At 45.6% G+C, this 15,670-nt stretch overlaps 2 protein-coding genes across 2 annotated transcripts in view; both read right to left on the reverse strand.

Moving 5' to 3' along the window:
* cep120 (centrosomal protein 120) overlaps nucleotides 1–3,304 on the reverse strand; it is a gene marked incomplete at its 5' end in the record, with an annotated part of 17,996 nt that extends 14,692 nt beyond the window's left edge. The window contains 6 exons of the mRNA XM_079222371.1: nucleotides 1–114; nucleotides 1,085–1,233; nucleotides 1,479–1,623; nucleotides 1,731–1,845; nucleotides 2,407–2,563; nucleotides 3,256–3,304. The exon at nucleotides 1–114 is cut by the window's left edge and continues 78 nt beyond it. Coding sequence (XP_079078497.1) covers nucleotides 1–114; nucleotides 1,085–1,233; nucleotides 1,479–1,623; nucleotides 1,731–1,845; nucleotides 2,407–2,563; nucleotides 3,256–3,304 — 729 coding nt within the window. The remainder of the gene's footprint in view (nucleotides 115–1,084; nucleotides 1,234–1,478; nucleotides 1,624–1,730; nucleotides 1,846–2,406; nucleotides 2,564–3,255) is intronic.
* A 4,238-nt stretch (nucleotides 3,305–7,542) lies between these two features.
* Nucleotides 7,543–15,670, reverse strand: part of znf608 (zinc finger protein 608) — a gene marked incomplete at both ends in the record, with an annotated part of 45,562 nt that continues 37,434 nt past the window's right edge. Inside the window, 6 exons of the mRNA XM_079222242.1 lie at nucleotides 7,543–7,562; nucleotides 9,360–9,416; nucleotides 9,592–9,739; nucleotides 9,981–10,147; nucleotides 11,238–11,682; nucleotides 12,696–15,153. Of these exons, the coding sequence (XP_079078368.1) occupies nucleotides 7,543–7,562; nucleotides 9,360–9,416; nucleotides 9,592–9,739; nucleotides 9,981–10,147; nucleotides 11,238–11,682; nucleotides 12,696–15,153 (3,295 nt within the window). The remainder of the gene's footprint in view (nucleotides 7,563–9,359; nucleotides 9,417–9,591; nucleotides 9,740–9,980; nucleotides 10,148–11,237; nucleotides 11,683–12,695; nucleotides 15,154–15,670) is intronic.

Below are 15,670 nucleotides of genomic sequence, written 5' to 3' on the forward strand. Positions count from 1 at the left end.
CTCGAACTCGGGGCTCAGCAGGTTGTCGAACGGCTCGCTGGTGATGTCGTTGCCCAGCAGAGAATAGTAGAAGAAGAAGCCCGACGCCGACAGCTTCGTGGTGCTGGGGATCAGCTGAGCAGAACCACGGACGCCAGGAAATTACAGGAAGGGCTCCAAACGACCATTTTACAGCATGTTACTGGTACCTTTACTGAAGCGCTACTAGTACCTTTACTGAAGTGTTACTAGTACCTTTACTGAAGCACTACTAGTACCTTTACTGAAGTGTTACTAGTACCTTTACTGAAGTGTTACTAGTACCTTTACTGAAGCACTACTAGTACCTTTACTGAAGTGTTACTAGTACCTTTACTGAAGCACTACTAGTACCTTTACTGAAGCACTACTAGTACCTTTACTGAAGTGTTACTAGTACCTTTACTGAAGTGTTACTAGTACCTTTACTGAAGCACTACTAGTACCTTTACTGAAGCACTACTAGTACCTTTACTGAAGCACTACTAGTACCTTTACTGAAGTGTTACTAGTACCTTTACTGAAGTGTTACTAGTACCTTTACTGAAGTGTTACTAGTACCTTTACTGAAGCACTACTAGTACCTTTACTGAAGCACTACTAGTACCTTTACTGAAGTGTTACTAGTACCTTTACTGAAGTGTTACTAGTACCTTTACTGAAGCACTACTAGTACCTTTACTGAAGCACTACTAGTACCTTTACTGAAGTGTTACTAGTACCTTTACTGAAGCACTACTAGTACCTTTACTGAAGCACTACTAGTACCTTTACTGAAGCACTACTAGTACCTTTACTGAAGTGTTACTAGTACCTTTACTGAAGTGTTACTAGTACCTTTACTGAAGTGTTACTAGTACCTTTACTGAAGTGTTACTAGTACCTTTACTGAAGCGCTACTAGTACCTTTACTGAAGCGCTACTAGTACTTTTACAGCATGTCACTAGTACTCTTACTGAAGCGTTACTAGAACTCTTACTGAAGCGTTACTTGTACTTTTTGGATGAATAAAGTAAACAGGATATCTTTCAAATGTATTTAAATGTTGTCGTGTCTCATTCTCACCTGCTCCAGCTTGGTGGCGAAGGCCACGGTGACGGAGAGGAGGAACATGTCGCAGCACAGCTCTGCGGGGCCCACCTGGTGGTAGCCCTGGTCTGGGACCAGCGAGGCCTGCAGCTGGTCCGGCAGCAGCCCAGTGACGGCAGGAGGACCTTCACCGCAGAGAAAGTAGTTCTGTCAGCCGACTGACTGAGGATGAAGAGAGTGAGAGTGTGTGTGTGTGTGTGTGTGTCTCTGTCTGTGTGTGTGTGTCTGTGTGTGTGTGTGGTCTGAGCAGCATTCGTTGGACATTTGGAATAAGCGTGTCAGTTTGGGTTTTTAAAAACAGCTTGGTAGGAATATTGCCTTTCAAAATAAGAGCTGAAAACAGAATATGTGGCGCGGTGGACCAGCTGACCTTGGCGGGGCGGAGCCTTCTTGGCCCTGAACCTATCAGGAGAGGGGTCGGCCGGCTTGGCGTCGTTCTCCAGCGACATGCCGAGGAGCAGCGCCGGCCTCTGCTTGGTGTACTTGCTGCTCAGCAGCGGGAACCAGCGAGGCTCCTGGCGGGACAGAGGCGCTTTAATGCTGGTGCTGGTTCCCAGTGAGCAGCAGCAGCTGGGAATCAGCACTACTACCAGGAGGACGAGGAGGAGGAGGAGACGCTCACCTGCTGGACCTCCTGCACCGACCGGAGGTCCAGGACGATGTAGCCGACGCTCTCGCTCCTCTTCGTCACCGAGTCCACGGCAAAACACTGAAGCTTGATGGGAGTTCTCTGCAGTCTGAAGATATAGAATATTAACAATAATAAAACCATAACCTTTCTTAAAACTTATCTTTTTATTAACTGATGTTATTTGTGGTAATTATTTAAAACCTTTTATCTACTTTTATTATTACGTTTGAGTAATGTGCATTATAAAGAAATGTATTATTATTATGATTATAAACATGCCAGAAAATATAATAATATTTATTTGCATTACATTACAGACTATGTAGCTCAAAGTGTATAAAAACATTTCCAGAATTATGCACTTACATTAATGAATATGCCGAATATAAATACAGTTATACTGATTTACAGTTTGCACTATAAACATATTAATGTTATAATAAGTAAATTACAGCTACGAAAAAGTTTGAAAAACTTTTTTTAACTAATTAATTAATTAATTGAGAAAGAAAATGGTAGTTTCCAACTTCCTGCCGAACCAAGTGACTTGTGCTGGTTTCACTGGTCAGACCTGTGCTGGTTTCACTGGTCAGACCTGTGCTGGTTTCACTGGTCAGACCTGTGCTGGTTTCACTGGTCAGACCTGTGCTGGTTTCACTGGTTTCACCTGTGCTGGTGCAGCGTGCGGCGGTCCAGCTCCCAGGCCAGCTCGGTGCTGAAGAGCGGCTGCTCCCGGTGCTCCACGGGGTCAGAGGCCAGCTGCTCGCCATCGAAGCTCGCCCTGACCACCAGGCTGAGGCGGGGCGTCCGGGGGAAGTGGCGCCCTGAGAAGGAAGGACTCTTTACAGTGTGTACTAGTACCTTTACTGAAGCGTTACTAGTACTGTTATTGAAGCGTTACTAGTACTTTTACAGCGTGTTACTAGTACTTTCACTGAAGCGTAACTAGTACTTTCACTGAAGCGTAACTAGTACTTTTACAACATGTTACTAGTACTTTTACTAAAGCGTTACTAGTACATGTTACTAGTACATGTACAACATGTTACTAGTACTTTTACTAAAGCGTTACTAGTACATGTACAACATGTTACTAGTACTTTTACTAAAGCGTTACTAGTACATGTGCAACATGTTACTAGTACATTTGCAACATGTTACTAGTACTTTTAATGAAGCGTTACTAATACCTTTACAGCATGTTACTAGTACTTTTAATGAAGTGTTACTAGTACCTTTACAGCATGTTACTAGTACTTTTAATGAAGTGCTACGAGTACCTTTACTTAAGTTAAGAGCCTAAATGAGTTGTGTTGTGACAGAACTTATTATCATTAAGTTGAGACACTTCTGATTGGATTTAACCAGTAACGGTTGCTCGCATGATAAATGTATTATAGCTATACATATACTATAAAGTATTAAACACATCACATATACATATATATATATATATTACATATATTACTTACATATATGTTTATAGTATACGTAACTTCATAAGATAACCTCTCACCTTGCAGGATGGACACAACGATGAGAAGTTGGTCGGTCTTCGACGCCATTACGTCATTTGTAAAACTATTAAACTGTTGTAACTTAAACTCGTAAATTAATTCAGAAGCTCACATGTAACGCGACGTTTTAAAATCCCACAGCAGGGACTGTGTTTGGTTTGTCGGTTGAAGGCAGCAAACAAGCCGCTTTGTTGTCAAGCTTTTGGCGCCACCCATTTTGTTTTTAAACCGGAAGTGATGGCGGAGACGCTTCTGTGTTCAGCGCTCCCCCCGCGGCCGGGAGGTGGAACTGCATGTCATGCAACTGTAAACAATTCAGAGGGGGAATACTGGACTTTATTTACTTCACTACTTTTACTTGACAGCTGTAGTTTTGTAGAGTTAGTTGTCAGATTCTAAATATTTGCCTGATGAAATAAATATTCACAAATCTTGAGATTATTAGTGTGACAAAATATAATCTAATAAAGCCTAAAACTATAGATTCAGCTGTTAAAATAAGATACACCTTTACCTGCAGCCACATAAGTATAATCCAATTAAACATTAATTATTCTGAAACGTGTCGTTCTGCATGAGTCATTTTTTTTTCTAGTGCTTTTGTACTTAGTGCACTTGTTAAATTCAGATAATAGAGTGGTTCTACACTGTTGTACTTTTACTGAACTAAAAGATATTCTTCCATCACATAAAACAATAAAGTAATCACACAAAAGAGGGGAAGAAAAGAGTAATACTATTGTAATAATTCACTCACTTAACTTCTGTGCCTTCACAAAATAACTTAATAACAGTCACGGGTATTTCAACACATTTGTTAGTTAAAAAGGAGAGGAGACACAGCGTATTGTTATTTATAACGTATTAATACTCTCTCTTTTGGCTCATCAGTCGACCTAACAAAAAATACAGACTTATGCAATAATAATTCAGAATAAATCAAAGTCGATTAACGTATTTTAACGTCACTTTGTAAGACAAAACTCCACAGACGAGAATACTTTTTATAAAACATCCTTTAATCATGATTGCCAAACATATGAATTAAGGCATATACAGTATAAAAAAGCAACAGCAGGTTCCATGTTTATACGATTTCTCCGTGTGTCATTAACTGGATACGCTGGGTGGGATGAGAACTGAACACACACCAAGCAGCCTTTATAAGACGACGCCGCAGCACCGTGTAAACAGAGTTCATAGCACTATATTCAAGTAATAGAATGATCACGATACTATGCAGGTAAGGTGTTGTCGAGGTGAGGCAGAGCCGCTGATGGACCGCGTCAGGTGGTGCGACCTGTACCAGCCAATAGATCCACCATTACTTCATGCTACATGACCAGAAAAACACAGTTAAATGTGCTTCATGAATACATTTTAATTGTTACTATTTTGACTTGTTCCCAAGATGTTTAATGCCAGCCATGTCGTCACAATGATGCACATTAAATGGAGCCTAAATTAGCTTATTTTATTGTAGTAGTATGTTTTTTAATCAGGAAAAAAAAGAGCTGAATCAACTTTATTTATGTTAATATTTAATGTTATTTGGATGTGTCAAAGAGAAGAAACTGAGATGTCAGAACTACAACTACAGGCTAATGCTCTAAATCACGGTCTGTATGACGCGACATTGAAGGCATCGTGGCAGAAGTTGATGGATTCATGTTCTGTGATTCTTAGCTAGCAGACGCTAGTGTTAGCATGTTAGTACTAAGTACCAAAAGTACTCACTATGCAGAATAATTCAGATATACTATATTAGATAGCTGGATAATAATTATTGATGCATTCATGTGTTCATCACTTTGATGTTGCAGCTGGTGAAAGTTTAATTTGAATAACTTGATGCTGGATAACTTGTTATTATCTCCAAAGTATGAGATGTATCGACAACAATACATCTGAATGTGTTTGTTTATTATATTTTGTCATATTAATGTAAAACTGTAAAGTAAATAAAGTTGTCAAATAAATATAGGGCAGTAAAATGTGCAATATTCCCCTCTGAGGTGTGGAGTAGTAGTGTAAAGTAGCATGAGATGGAAATACTCAATTAAAGCACCAGTGGGCCTATATACCTCAAAACTGTACTTAAAGGTGCAGTGTGTCGTATTCGGCGACATCTAGTGGTGAGGTTGCAGATTGCAAACAACTGAAACGTCGGCGGCCGATGTTTGTTTGTCCTTTCTAGGCTTCGGTAGAAAAACATGGCCGCCGGTTCCGTACGTAGAAACAAACGTCTCTTTCTAAGCTAACAACCAAAACCCTCCAATGATTCTTATTTTCAGGTTATTACACACTAAATAAAACACACGTAGGTCCTAAAAGCTCCACACTGTTCCTTTAAGTACACTTTAGCAATTTGTCTATCAGCGGCTCTGCGGTGAGCTAGTTAGCTTGTAGGAGGGAGCGCGGGAGCCGGGGCGGAGCAAAGGATCGTGGGACTCCTGACCTGGGCGCCTCACTGACCGTAAACATTTATTCGCCATCAAATGCTTTTATTTCATACATAGTTAAAGTCAAATGTTGGTTGTGGAAGAACACACTAACATCCCCATTTAGTTTTGAGTAAAGTGGCGCCATTAGTCGTAACAATAAAGAAACGGATGCAACACTGGGATTGTCCTTCAGGATAAAAGCAGAACTCGTGACATTCATTCACCTGCAGCTCCGGGTTGGACCTCGGATTCAAGCATCACCTTTATGTCTTTCAGAAAAGCCCAAAAAAAGAGAATCAAGTCACGTTTTTTGTGTGGAAACACAATAGCACGAAGTCAGTCCCTCACTCTTTTATTCTATATTTCTTCAAAGGCGAGTCTGTTCCCTTTTCTTGACCTTTAACAATGAGCCGGTTCCTAATCAAGTCCCGGCCTCCAAAAGCACCAAAACAAATCCACAAAGGTTGACTCCCGTGTGATTGATGCTGTGGTTAAGGGCCGGTTGGGTTTAGGCACACACAAAAAAAAAGCCACCTGGTTAGTGCCGGGAAGCATCAACAAGTGGGTGAAAGTCTTGGTTCATGCTCCTTCTTTTGGCCAAACCGTCTCACCGCGAGGTCCAGTTGGTGGCCTAAACCTCGCCGCCTCTTAACCAAAGCGGTGTTTGATTCCTCGAGTCGCTAAACAACACACGTGTCCTCAAACTCTCCAACTACCGTAAAAGTCGGGTCAGTGTCCCTGTTTGCTCCCCGCTGTAGCCAGCTGGCGCTCATGCTAGTTCCCCCGCTAGCTCTCCGCTAACTTCCGCTAGCGCTCCGCTAACTCCCCGACAACCACCGAAAGTAGCAGGACCAGACCCGGTTCGACACCCGACTTGGGCAGAGGGGCGCGGGCAGTAGCAGCAGGAGCGGGGAGCTAGCAGCAGGAGCGTAGAGCTAGCAGCAGCGCCAGCTAGCACTGCTGCTAGCTTGCTACAGCGGGACACTGACCGGAGATAGGAGTGGCTTGTAACCCGACTTTTACGGTAAACGGCATTTTTTTCTGGACAAAACTTGGCTGATAAATTTAAAAGCCTTTTTTTTTTAGCTCCGCCCCCTCGCGCGGCCGATGGAGGTCAACATAGAGGAGGATAAAAGCATGTCAGTGCTCCGCCATGAATCTGTACAGCATATTTACACCAGCGGGGTTCCTACATGGCACCGGGCGGGTCGATGTGAAGGTTTACTCTCACATAAAGACAATACAATCAACATGGTTACGCTCAAGTACAGGTTAGTAATACAAATGTGTAGCGTCAGCACTATGAGGGAGGAGGACCACTTCAGTAAGCAGAAGGAGAAGAAGAAGAAGAAGAAGGATAATAATAATAGACTTTTTAGCTTCCTAATGCTGTTTCCCTGTTTCCAGGAGAGAAAAAAGATCAACTCTATATCAGGGAAGTCTCCTTCAGTACATTCAGTCTCATCATCATCATCATCATCATAATACACTACGATAAATGTGCGTTTTTTCTTTTTTTATATAAAGTTGAACGCCACAGCTGCAGCCGGGGCTGACGCACGGCATTCTGGGACGTTGAGCTTTAAGAAATGCGCCCGCCCGCTGAACTGAAATCTCCAAAGGGTCTGGATCGGCCTCCCCCGCCCTGCCGGCTGCCCCTCGATGGCGTGTTATAAAACAGGTGCCTTTCATTAGTAAGAAATGAAAGAGAGTCTTTTTGTTTCTTTTTTTTTTAAATTCTAGTTCTCTGCCTCTGAGCGAGGCGAAGCTTATTAAACACCATGGAATCGATGTCTGATAGATCTGCCGTTCCTCATGTGAGACGTGGTCTCCCACATGGTCCTACTTCTTCCCTTCGCTCTCTGTGGAGACAAAGAGGACAACACACAAAAACACATGTTCAGTCACACTCTCAGATCAGCAGCGACACTTCAGGTGCGTTGGAGACCACATGTTGTACCAAGGCAACAAACAATTACAAAATCTATGAGAAGACAGAAGAGCTGAGAGGCAAACGGAGATCTTTCAGTCAGGAGGTCGCTGTTCGTTCCCTGTGTGAAATGAGAAGTCAGCGTTGATTTATTTCTCTCACTAATGTAATGTAGTAACATAGATATGTTAACACAAACCAAGATCTTTAACTGAACCGAACTAAGTAGTTTAGGCTTAAGAAAGTGAAGTGAAGCCAATGCTTCACGTGTTAAAGCTGCATTCTCTCTCCTGACCACCAGGGGGCGACTCCTCTGGTTGTATAGAAGTCTATGCTTCACGTGTTAAAGCTGCATTCTCTCTCCTGACCACCAGGGGGCGACTCCTCTGGTTGTATAGAAGTCTATGCTTCACGTGTTAAAGCTGCATTCTCTCTCCTGACCACCAGGGGGCGACTCCTCTGGTTGTATAGAAGTCTATGCTTCATGTGTTAAAGCTGCATTCTCTCTCCTGACCACCAGGGGGCGACTCCTCTGGTTGTATAGAAGTCTATGCTTCATGTGTTAAAGCTGCATTCTCTCTCCTGACCACCAGGGGGCGACTCCTCTGGTTGTATAGAAGTCTATTCTTCATGTGTTAAACCTGCATTCTCTCTCCTGACCACCAGGGGGCGACTCCTCTGGTTGTATAGAAGTATATGAGAAAATGACTAATAATATGGGGTTTTAGGTTAAAATAAGTTGCGTTTCTGAAGTACCTTTTTACCATTTTTTATACTTCCTGGTTCATGATTACGTGGATTACATAAAAAAAATATATTTCATGGGATATCGATGAATTACAGCGCATTGATTTCCAAAGGTTGAGCTACGAATGCTGAACATTTCTTCTTCTTCTTTGATTTTATTGGCGGTTGACAAACCATTTGAGAGATTATTAACGTGCCTCTTCATGCTGTTTTGCACCACACATGACCTCGTATGTGAAAACCTAGTCGATCTTCTGATTCTGACATTCATTTCTTGTATATTTTGCCCGTTTCTTCTTTCCTTTCTGCACATTGTTGCAGCCGCTGCTCCACAAACAAACAGGCCGGCACACATTAACACACGCATTGTGTTGTTTATGCAGATAACAAGATAATTAAGTTGTTTGTTCACGAGATAAGAAGATAATTAATTAGCGATCATCAGATATTTCCTCTTCTTCATGTCTCGGCTCTCTGCTTTAAGGTTAATTATGTTGATCATCACATTGTGCATTGTGTCCCTCATTCACACTGAAACGTGTCTATAAATATACACACACACACTTGAGAGTGGGTACTAATAATAATGTATAATGTATACTTTATTAACCTGTCAGACTCATTCTGAGCCCAGATTGCATTTCATGAAAGGAGAGATTGAGCCAATTTATTTCAAAATAAAGTCTGTGATCCCAACTGACCGAAGAAGATACCACCTCAATTTTAATAAATATAAAAGATATTTCAGGACCTAAAGTAAAGCGAAAAAGCCGCAATTTATTATTTATATTGAATTCTATGTAACTGGGAAAAAAAAACGCGAGAAAAATCAAACGATGCAATTTTTTTTAGAATTCACCAAAACCTGCACGGACGAATGCATCCATGTACAACATTAATATTCCATGTACAACATTAATATTCCATGTACAACATTAATATTCCATGTACAACATTAATATTCCAACGATCACACACTCACCGGTGGAGGAGTGACCTGACACCTGCTGACTGGAGACCAGCGACCGGGAGCTCAACCCTTCAAACACACAGGAAGGAAGTCACTTTTCAAAATAAAATGTCCTGTAAAAACCTCCTGTTTATTCTCTCGTCTTGCTGAAAAACAGAACTTATAGTTACAGCATTAACGTGTGTGTGTGTGTGTGTGTGTGTGTGTGTGTGTGTGTGTGTGTGTGTGTGTGTTTGTGTGGTACCTTGGTAGACGTCGTACTGTCCTGAGATCAGGTTGTAGGTCATGCCCAGGTGTGTGTGATGGTGTGTGTGGAGGTGTCGGGCGAACGACACGTGGTTCCTCTCGCGCTCCGCCTCTCTCTCTCCCTCGGGGGAACCTTTCTCCCCGGGCTGCTCACACACACACACACACACACACACACACACACACACACACACACACACACACACACACACAGACACACTTTTTACTAAACCTTTTCCTGTCGTGCTCATGAAGTATCTGCAGTGTCTCCACAGAGTTGCGTGAGAGAAGTGTGTGGTATATGTCTGTGCGGTTAAAGCACCAGCTGGAGTGCGTGGCGCGTGAGAGAGAACTAAACACATGGGGTAGCACAGAAAGGCGTCTCACAGCGGGGGATTTCCCGTGGTACTGATGCTGCTGCTGCAGCAGCTCCAGGGCCGAGGACGAGGACGGGTCGCCGCTCTGCTGGCCGCCCACCGCTCCTCCTCTGGTGGGCGGAGTCACCTCTGACTCCTCCCGGCCCGCCGTCTTACCGTACAGAGGGTAGTGGAAACCTGGAGAGGACACACACACACACACACAATATTTAAATAATCACCGGAAACACAAGAGCCGTACATATAGCTTTTAGTTGCTATATTTAAAGGTACGGTCCCTAAATAGCGCCCCTATAGGGTGATGGGGTCCATAGCAACAGCAGCTCTTCTGGGCTTTGAACATTTCGTCAACTTCTGTTGTTTTTATACATAAATAAAGTGACTTTAAAGTGCAGTAGGTGCAACACGCCACTTGTTATCTGTCCCTTAATGCTTTTAAAACGGCTAAAATCCCCTCTTGAAATACAATTAAAAGACGGAATTCACTTTTTCATTAAAGGCTTCAATGCTTAAAAAACATTATGGGATACATTACATTAATCTGACGCTTTTATCCAAAGCTTTTTGCTATACACTGTAGACACAGCAACGGGGACAAGGACACATGGACATGGACTAGTGGAGGTGGGGCTCGAAACACCGATCCTCTGATTGAAAGACAGGCATGCTAACCACTGAGCCACAGTCGGGTTTGTCCCACATTTGAGGTTAACTAGTACATACATGCATAGCATCATATTAAAGAGTTTTAAGCAGGTTTATGAATGAATTAAGGGAGTTTTTTCACTGCAATTACAACATGAAGGGACAGCTTAGAGGACATTTGCTGAATGTAAAGTGATTCTAGCCTTTTAAAAAGACTTTAATATTGCAAACTGCCCATTAAAAAAATACCTCAAGTATCAAACATATTCCAGCTAGAATATCAACCGCAGTCTTGTCTTAAAACAATTCTTAAATCGAGATTCTAGTGAGCAAACGGGTGGATGAATGCTACTTTGATTATTCTGCACCAGTTGTGTGATGTCATTTTAAGGGCGAGGTCTCTCTTTAATATAAAAGATATTGAGAAGCGACGCTTAGAAGGAAGAGTTCTACATTTTGCTTTCTTGCAGAGAGTTAAAAGAGAAGCTAGTTTTTTGGAAGGTCTGAAGCTCACACATCAACACTCCAGAGCTCAGATTGTTTAACTCAAAGATGACAAAGGTGCTTTCCCCAAATAGTCGAACAACTCCTTTCAAAGTAAAACCTCGCCTCAGACTCTCACCTGGGTAGTTGTGGACCAGGGTTGGAGACACCCCTCTGTAGGAGCCCCCGCCGCCCTCGCACATCGCCAGGTAGGGCGGGTAGGAGGAGTGCTGGTACTGGATGTAGGCCTGCTGGGGGGTCATGTGAGGAGACACTGCCGCCCGGGCGTTCTGCGGCTCCTCGGCCAGAACTCCCATCGGCTCCTGGCCTTGATCGTCCAGCCCGTCCAGCATGTCCGGATCCTCCAAGTCGATGGCCGGCGGGAGATCGTGGACCCTGGCTTTTTTGGCATCTCCGCCCACACCTCCTCCTCCCGCGGAGGTCATCTTGGCCCCGGCAGGCTCCACGGTCGCTCCCCACTCTTTCCCCCTGTCTGCTTCCCCCTCCTCGGCCTCCTCCCCATGCTGCAGCTCAGAGTATTTGCTGTGAGCGAGGCAGTGAGCCCAGGCCGGACCGTCGGAGGGCTAGATCGATGGGGGACAAGTGTTGGTGCTAGTTGCAGTGTTTCCCCTATAATGCTGTGTTAACAGTGGTGGGCGGGAGTCATTTTAGGAGGTCGGTTCAACTCCGGTCCACGTCTTTGTCCCAGTTTTTGTTTTACATGGCCAGTTGCAGAGCTACAACTAAAGTATTATTTCTTGAGGGGGGGTTTTAAGGCTATTTTATGACTTTCATTGGCACATTTTCTGTTTAACAAAGGTGGAGAATTTCTTTCTGGGGCGGCCCACCGCTGCTCAACGACTATAGAGGAAACACTGTGTGCCGGAGTGAACAGAACCAGAGACAGACCATCTATCACTGGCCCCGGGTGGGATGCTGATGAGGGATGACGGCGTTTGTCAACAGCGGGCGGCCATTCAGAGGTGTGATGTGAGGAGCGTGGCGTGTTCCCACCCCGTCAGTGACATGAACAGAGACACATCTCACACATGATCAACGGCTGAATTTAGGCCAAACTGTTGGAGAAAAAAAACAACCTCCCAGACACGGCTTGCATTCAATTCACACAACCCGCTTTGTTTTTTTAACACGACCCAGCATGGCTCGAGTTAGTGGATGAATGCATCGTGGGATGACATAGTTTAAATAAACCTGTACAAGCTTTCTAAAAATAAGCAGCTCATATAAAAAAACCGCACACTTATGTATTCAAAATAGTTCTTTTGTTTCCGTTATGTGATTGTTTTACATCTACGGCTTTCCCCATTGATTCTAAAACAAAAAAAACAAAAAACATTTGCATCCATCAAAATCAAACCACACGATTTTGATTTCAGCCAAAAGGACTAAAGTGGCATGTCAAAGCACAGCTACAGCACCACAGAAGCCAGGCGGTCTTTGTCATTAGCACCTGATTGGTTGAGCTGGACACAACGTGTGTTTCTAATCTCTTTGTGACACTCAACAGCAGTCGCCAAAGCACACCAACAACACCATCAGCGGCGGCGGCGGGTTAGAGACAGAGGGAGAAACTTACACTGGAATAGGAAACATTTGAGTCCAGATCTGTCTGACTGTTTGGGTTGTGGAGTGATGAAGAAGAGGAAGAGGAAGGTGACTTGATGTCATCGCAGTCTTTCATCGAGTCCTGGTGCTGGTCCACCAGGTGCGCCGCCTTCGCGCCCAAACTCTGTCCCCTTTCTCCCCTCTCGCTCATCTCCACATAGGACAGGACGGGTTTGAGACAGCAACCTTTGGCACCATCTGGACTCTTACCCAGCATGGGTCCACCGGCTGAACCCCCGACCATGTGTTTATCGTCCTCGCTGTCTCTCAACCCCTGTGCCCTGTCGCCCCTATGCTTGGCGCCGTGCGTCTGGTCGCAGCACTTGGAGGCCAGTAACAGTTTCTGGTCCATGTACAGGCCTCTGGAGTACTGGCCGTAGTACAGCGACTGGGCCAAGGCGGTCTGGGTCTGGCTCATAGCCAGCTGCAGCTGGGATTGAGGCGGCCCGTCGCCTTTCTTTGAGTCCGAGAAGTCGTGGGATGAGCTTTTCTCGTCCTCTTTCACTTCCTCCTTTCTGTCTTTACCTTTGCCGTCGAGGCCGGCGCTTTTGTGGAAAGCAACGCTGCTGCTGTTTTGCCTGTCCGACTGCATGTACCCCTGCAGGTAGTAGGGCTCGTACCCGTGGTAGTACGGGGATTGGGAGTCCTTCGACGGTGGAGCAGACGCAGTGGGCGGGGTTTTACCAGGGTTCCCGTGGTTGCTGTTAGAGCTCGCCTCCGAAGAGGCCGAGGAGGCGGACTTGGATCGGGTTCCGTCCGAGCGGCATTCGGAAGATCCCCCGTCGTCCCCAGCGTCTGAGATGTCAGAGTAGGCGGGGCTGTTGTTCTTGCTGTCTGTCGCCAAGCAACTGCCGCCGGAGTCGAGCCGTGACGTGCCACCGATGGAGGGACTGGGGGCGTTGTCGGTGAAGGTGTACACCTTGTCCGCCTCGGCTCGGATGCTGGCCATGCGGCTCTCCTGGCTCTCCGTGAGCCCGTTCATCACATCCTGCTTGCTGAGGTGCTCCTTCAGAAGGCTTCCAGAAATCTCCTTGACACCCATTTTGGAACCACCACTACAACCATCTTCCATCTTGATTCCACTGCCGTCGCCATTGGGCGCCCTGGTTTGCACATCTTTGTTGTGTTTGTCCTTTAGCCTCCGTTTCTCTTTCTTCCGGGTCTCTTTGCTGCAGGTGACCATGGTGGCTTTGACGAGGCTCGGCTCCACGACGATGCTCAGCTTTGGTTTGATGGGTTTCAAGGGTAGGATTTTACTGGTGAGGCCCACGGCCGCCATGGGTGAGTTCTGCTGGGAGGTGGCAGTATCAGCTGTGCTGGTCGGGTACGCTGTGTTGGGTATGGCGATCAGCTTTGGGGGAGCAGGCGCCGGAGCGATGGGCCGGTTGGTCCGTGACTTGGACAGCTTGTCTACCTTCCCATTGGCCTTCTTGCTCTTGTCGCACCCGCCTCCCTTTTTGTCAATCAAGCCTTCAGCTTCCAGCTTAGGCATCTCGACCGTGGAGTTCCTGTCTGGTACCATGCAGTTCTCCAGAACCACGGTCATGTTGGAGATGATGGGCAGATTGCTGAGGTCGTCAATCAGCCCGTCTTTCAGCAGTGAGGTTCTTCTGGTCTTGGGGTTGACTGAGGGGCTGTGGTCGGTGCTGAGGAGTAGCCGTCTGTTCTTCGGAGATCCCACCGTGGTCACCTTATATAGAGGAGCGGGTTTCTTCGAGGAGCTGTTGGCATTGGTGCTGTTTGTCTCTGAGAGGTCATACGTTATGTTGCTGATGGTGTCATCGCAGTCTGAAAGTCGATCCTCGCTCTCCCCGTCCTTCATGGGCTCCAGCTCAGGCTTCCTCTGCTCCTCGGCTTCCAGGTGTGCGTGCGTCTGGTGGTAGCGCAGGCCGTTGATGTGCTTGTAGCGTTTAGTGCAGTTGGGGTGGGGGCAGTCGATGAGGATGGGCGGGGGAGGAGGCGAGGAGGCGCAACCTCCTCCGGGGTCCATGAACGAGGGGTCAGATTTGCCCTGCGGCGTGGACGGGGCGCTGCGGGATTTGGCTCGGATCCTCTTCCCGTTCCCGTTTTTGACGTCGTCAGAGGAGACCAAACTGAGGTCTAGGTCAGCTGGCGGTTTGTTCTTTCGCTTCCCGGATGAGAGGGAAGAGGTGCTGTTGGCAGGTTTTATCTCTTCCACGGTGAAGAAAGAAGGAGGTGCTCGGCAGTTGCTGTTGAGGAGGTTCAGGCTTCCTCTCCGGCCCTTGCTGTGGATGGGTACCGCGGTTCCGACCACACCTCCTCCGCGGCTCCTGTGCTGCGACAGACCTCGGACTTTGGCTGCAGGGATCAACTCAACGCAGGGCCGCTCGGCCATGGCCATTCGCATCCGTTTGCCCCGGCCACGCCCACCGGGTAACTCAGGATCGCTGGAGGGAGACTCGCAGAACCTGGACACAAGAAGAGGAAAACAAAATACTTACTGGCGGCATGTAAATGAGATACAAAACAACATATATCGTAACGGGCCGGTTGCACATGCACCGCTCCACCAACCACAAAGCCTCATCCAGAGTCAGCTAATTATTTTTAAATCGGAAATGAGCAAATGCATTAGTTCGTTACATATGCATTATAATATGATTCTATCCAGTAGTTCTTTTCCACTCTGTCCTAGCCAAGTAAAACACAGTAATTCAACTCCAGCTTCCCCCTGATCTTGCCTTCATCTAATATTTAGGCTCTAATCTCTGGCCGTAAAAGGACAGCCTAAAACCAATAAACCAATGGGATTCATGGGTGATTAGCTGAGTAATCAATCTAGACATCACACAAAGGAGGCTCTTTCTGTTTGTTTTCCTTGGGCTATCAATAATTATAGATTATCCTTAGAAAAGCATATACTTTTACAAAGTAAATAAGTTTATTTTTGAATGTCACAACGTTTTTCCTAAAATATATACAGAC

Source organism: Taurulus bubalis, assembly GCF_910589615.1.
Source record: "Taurulus bubalis genome assembly, chromosome: 8".
Lineage (NCBI taxonomy): Eukaryota > Metazoa > Chordata > Actinopteri > Perciformes > Cottidae > Taurulus > Taurulus bubalis.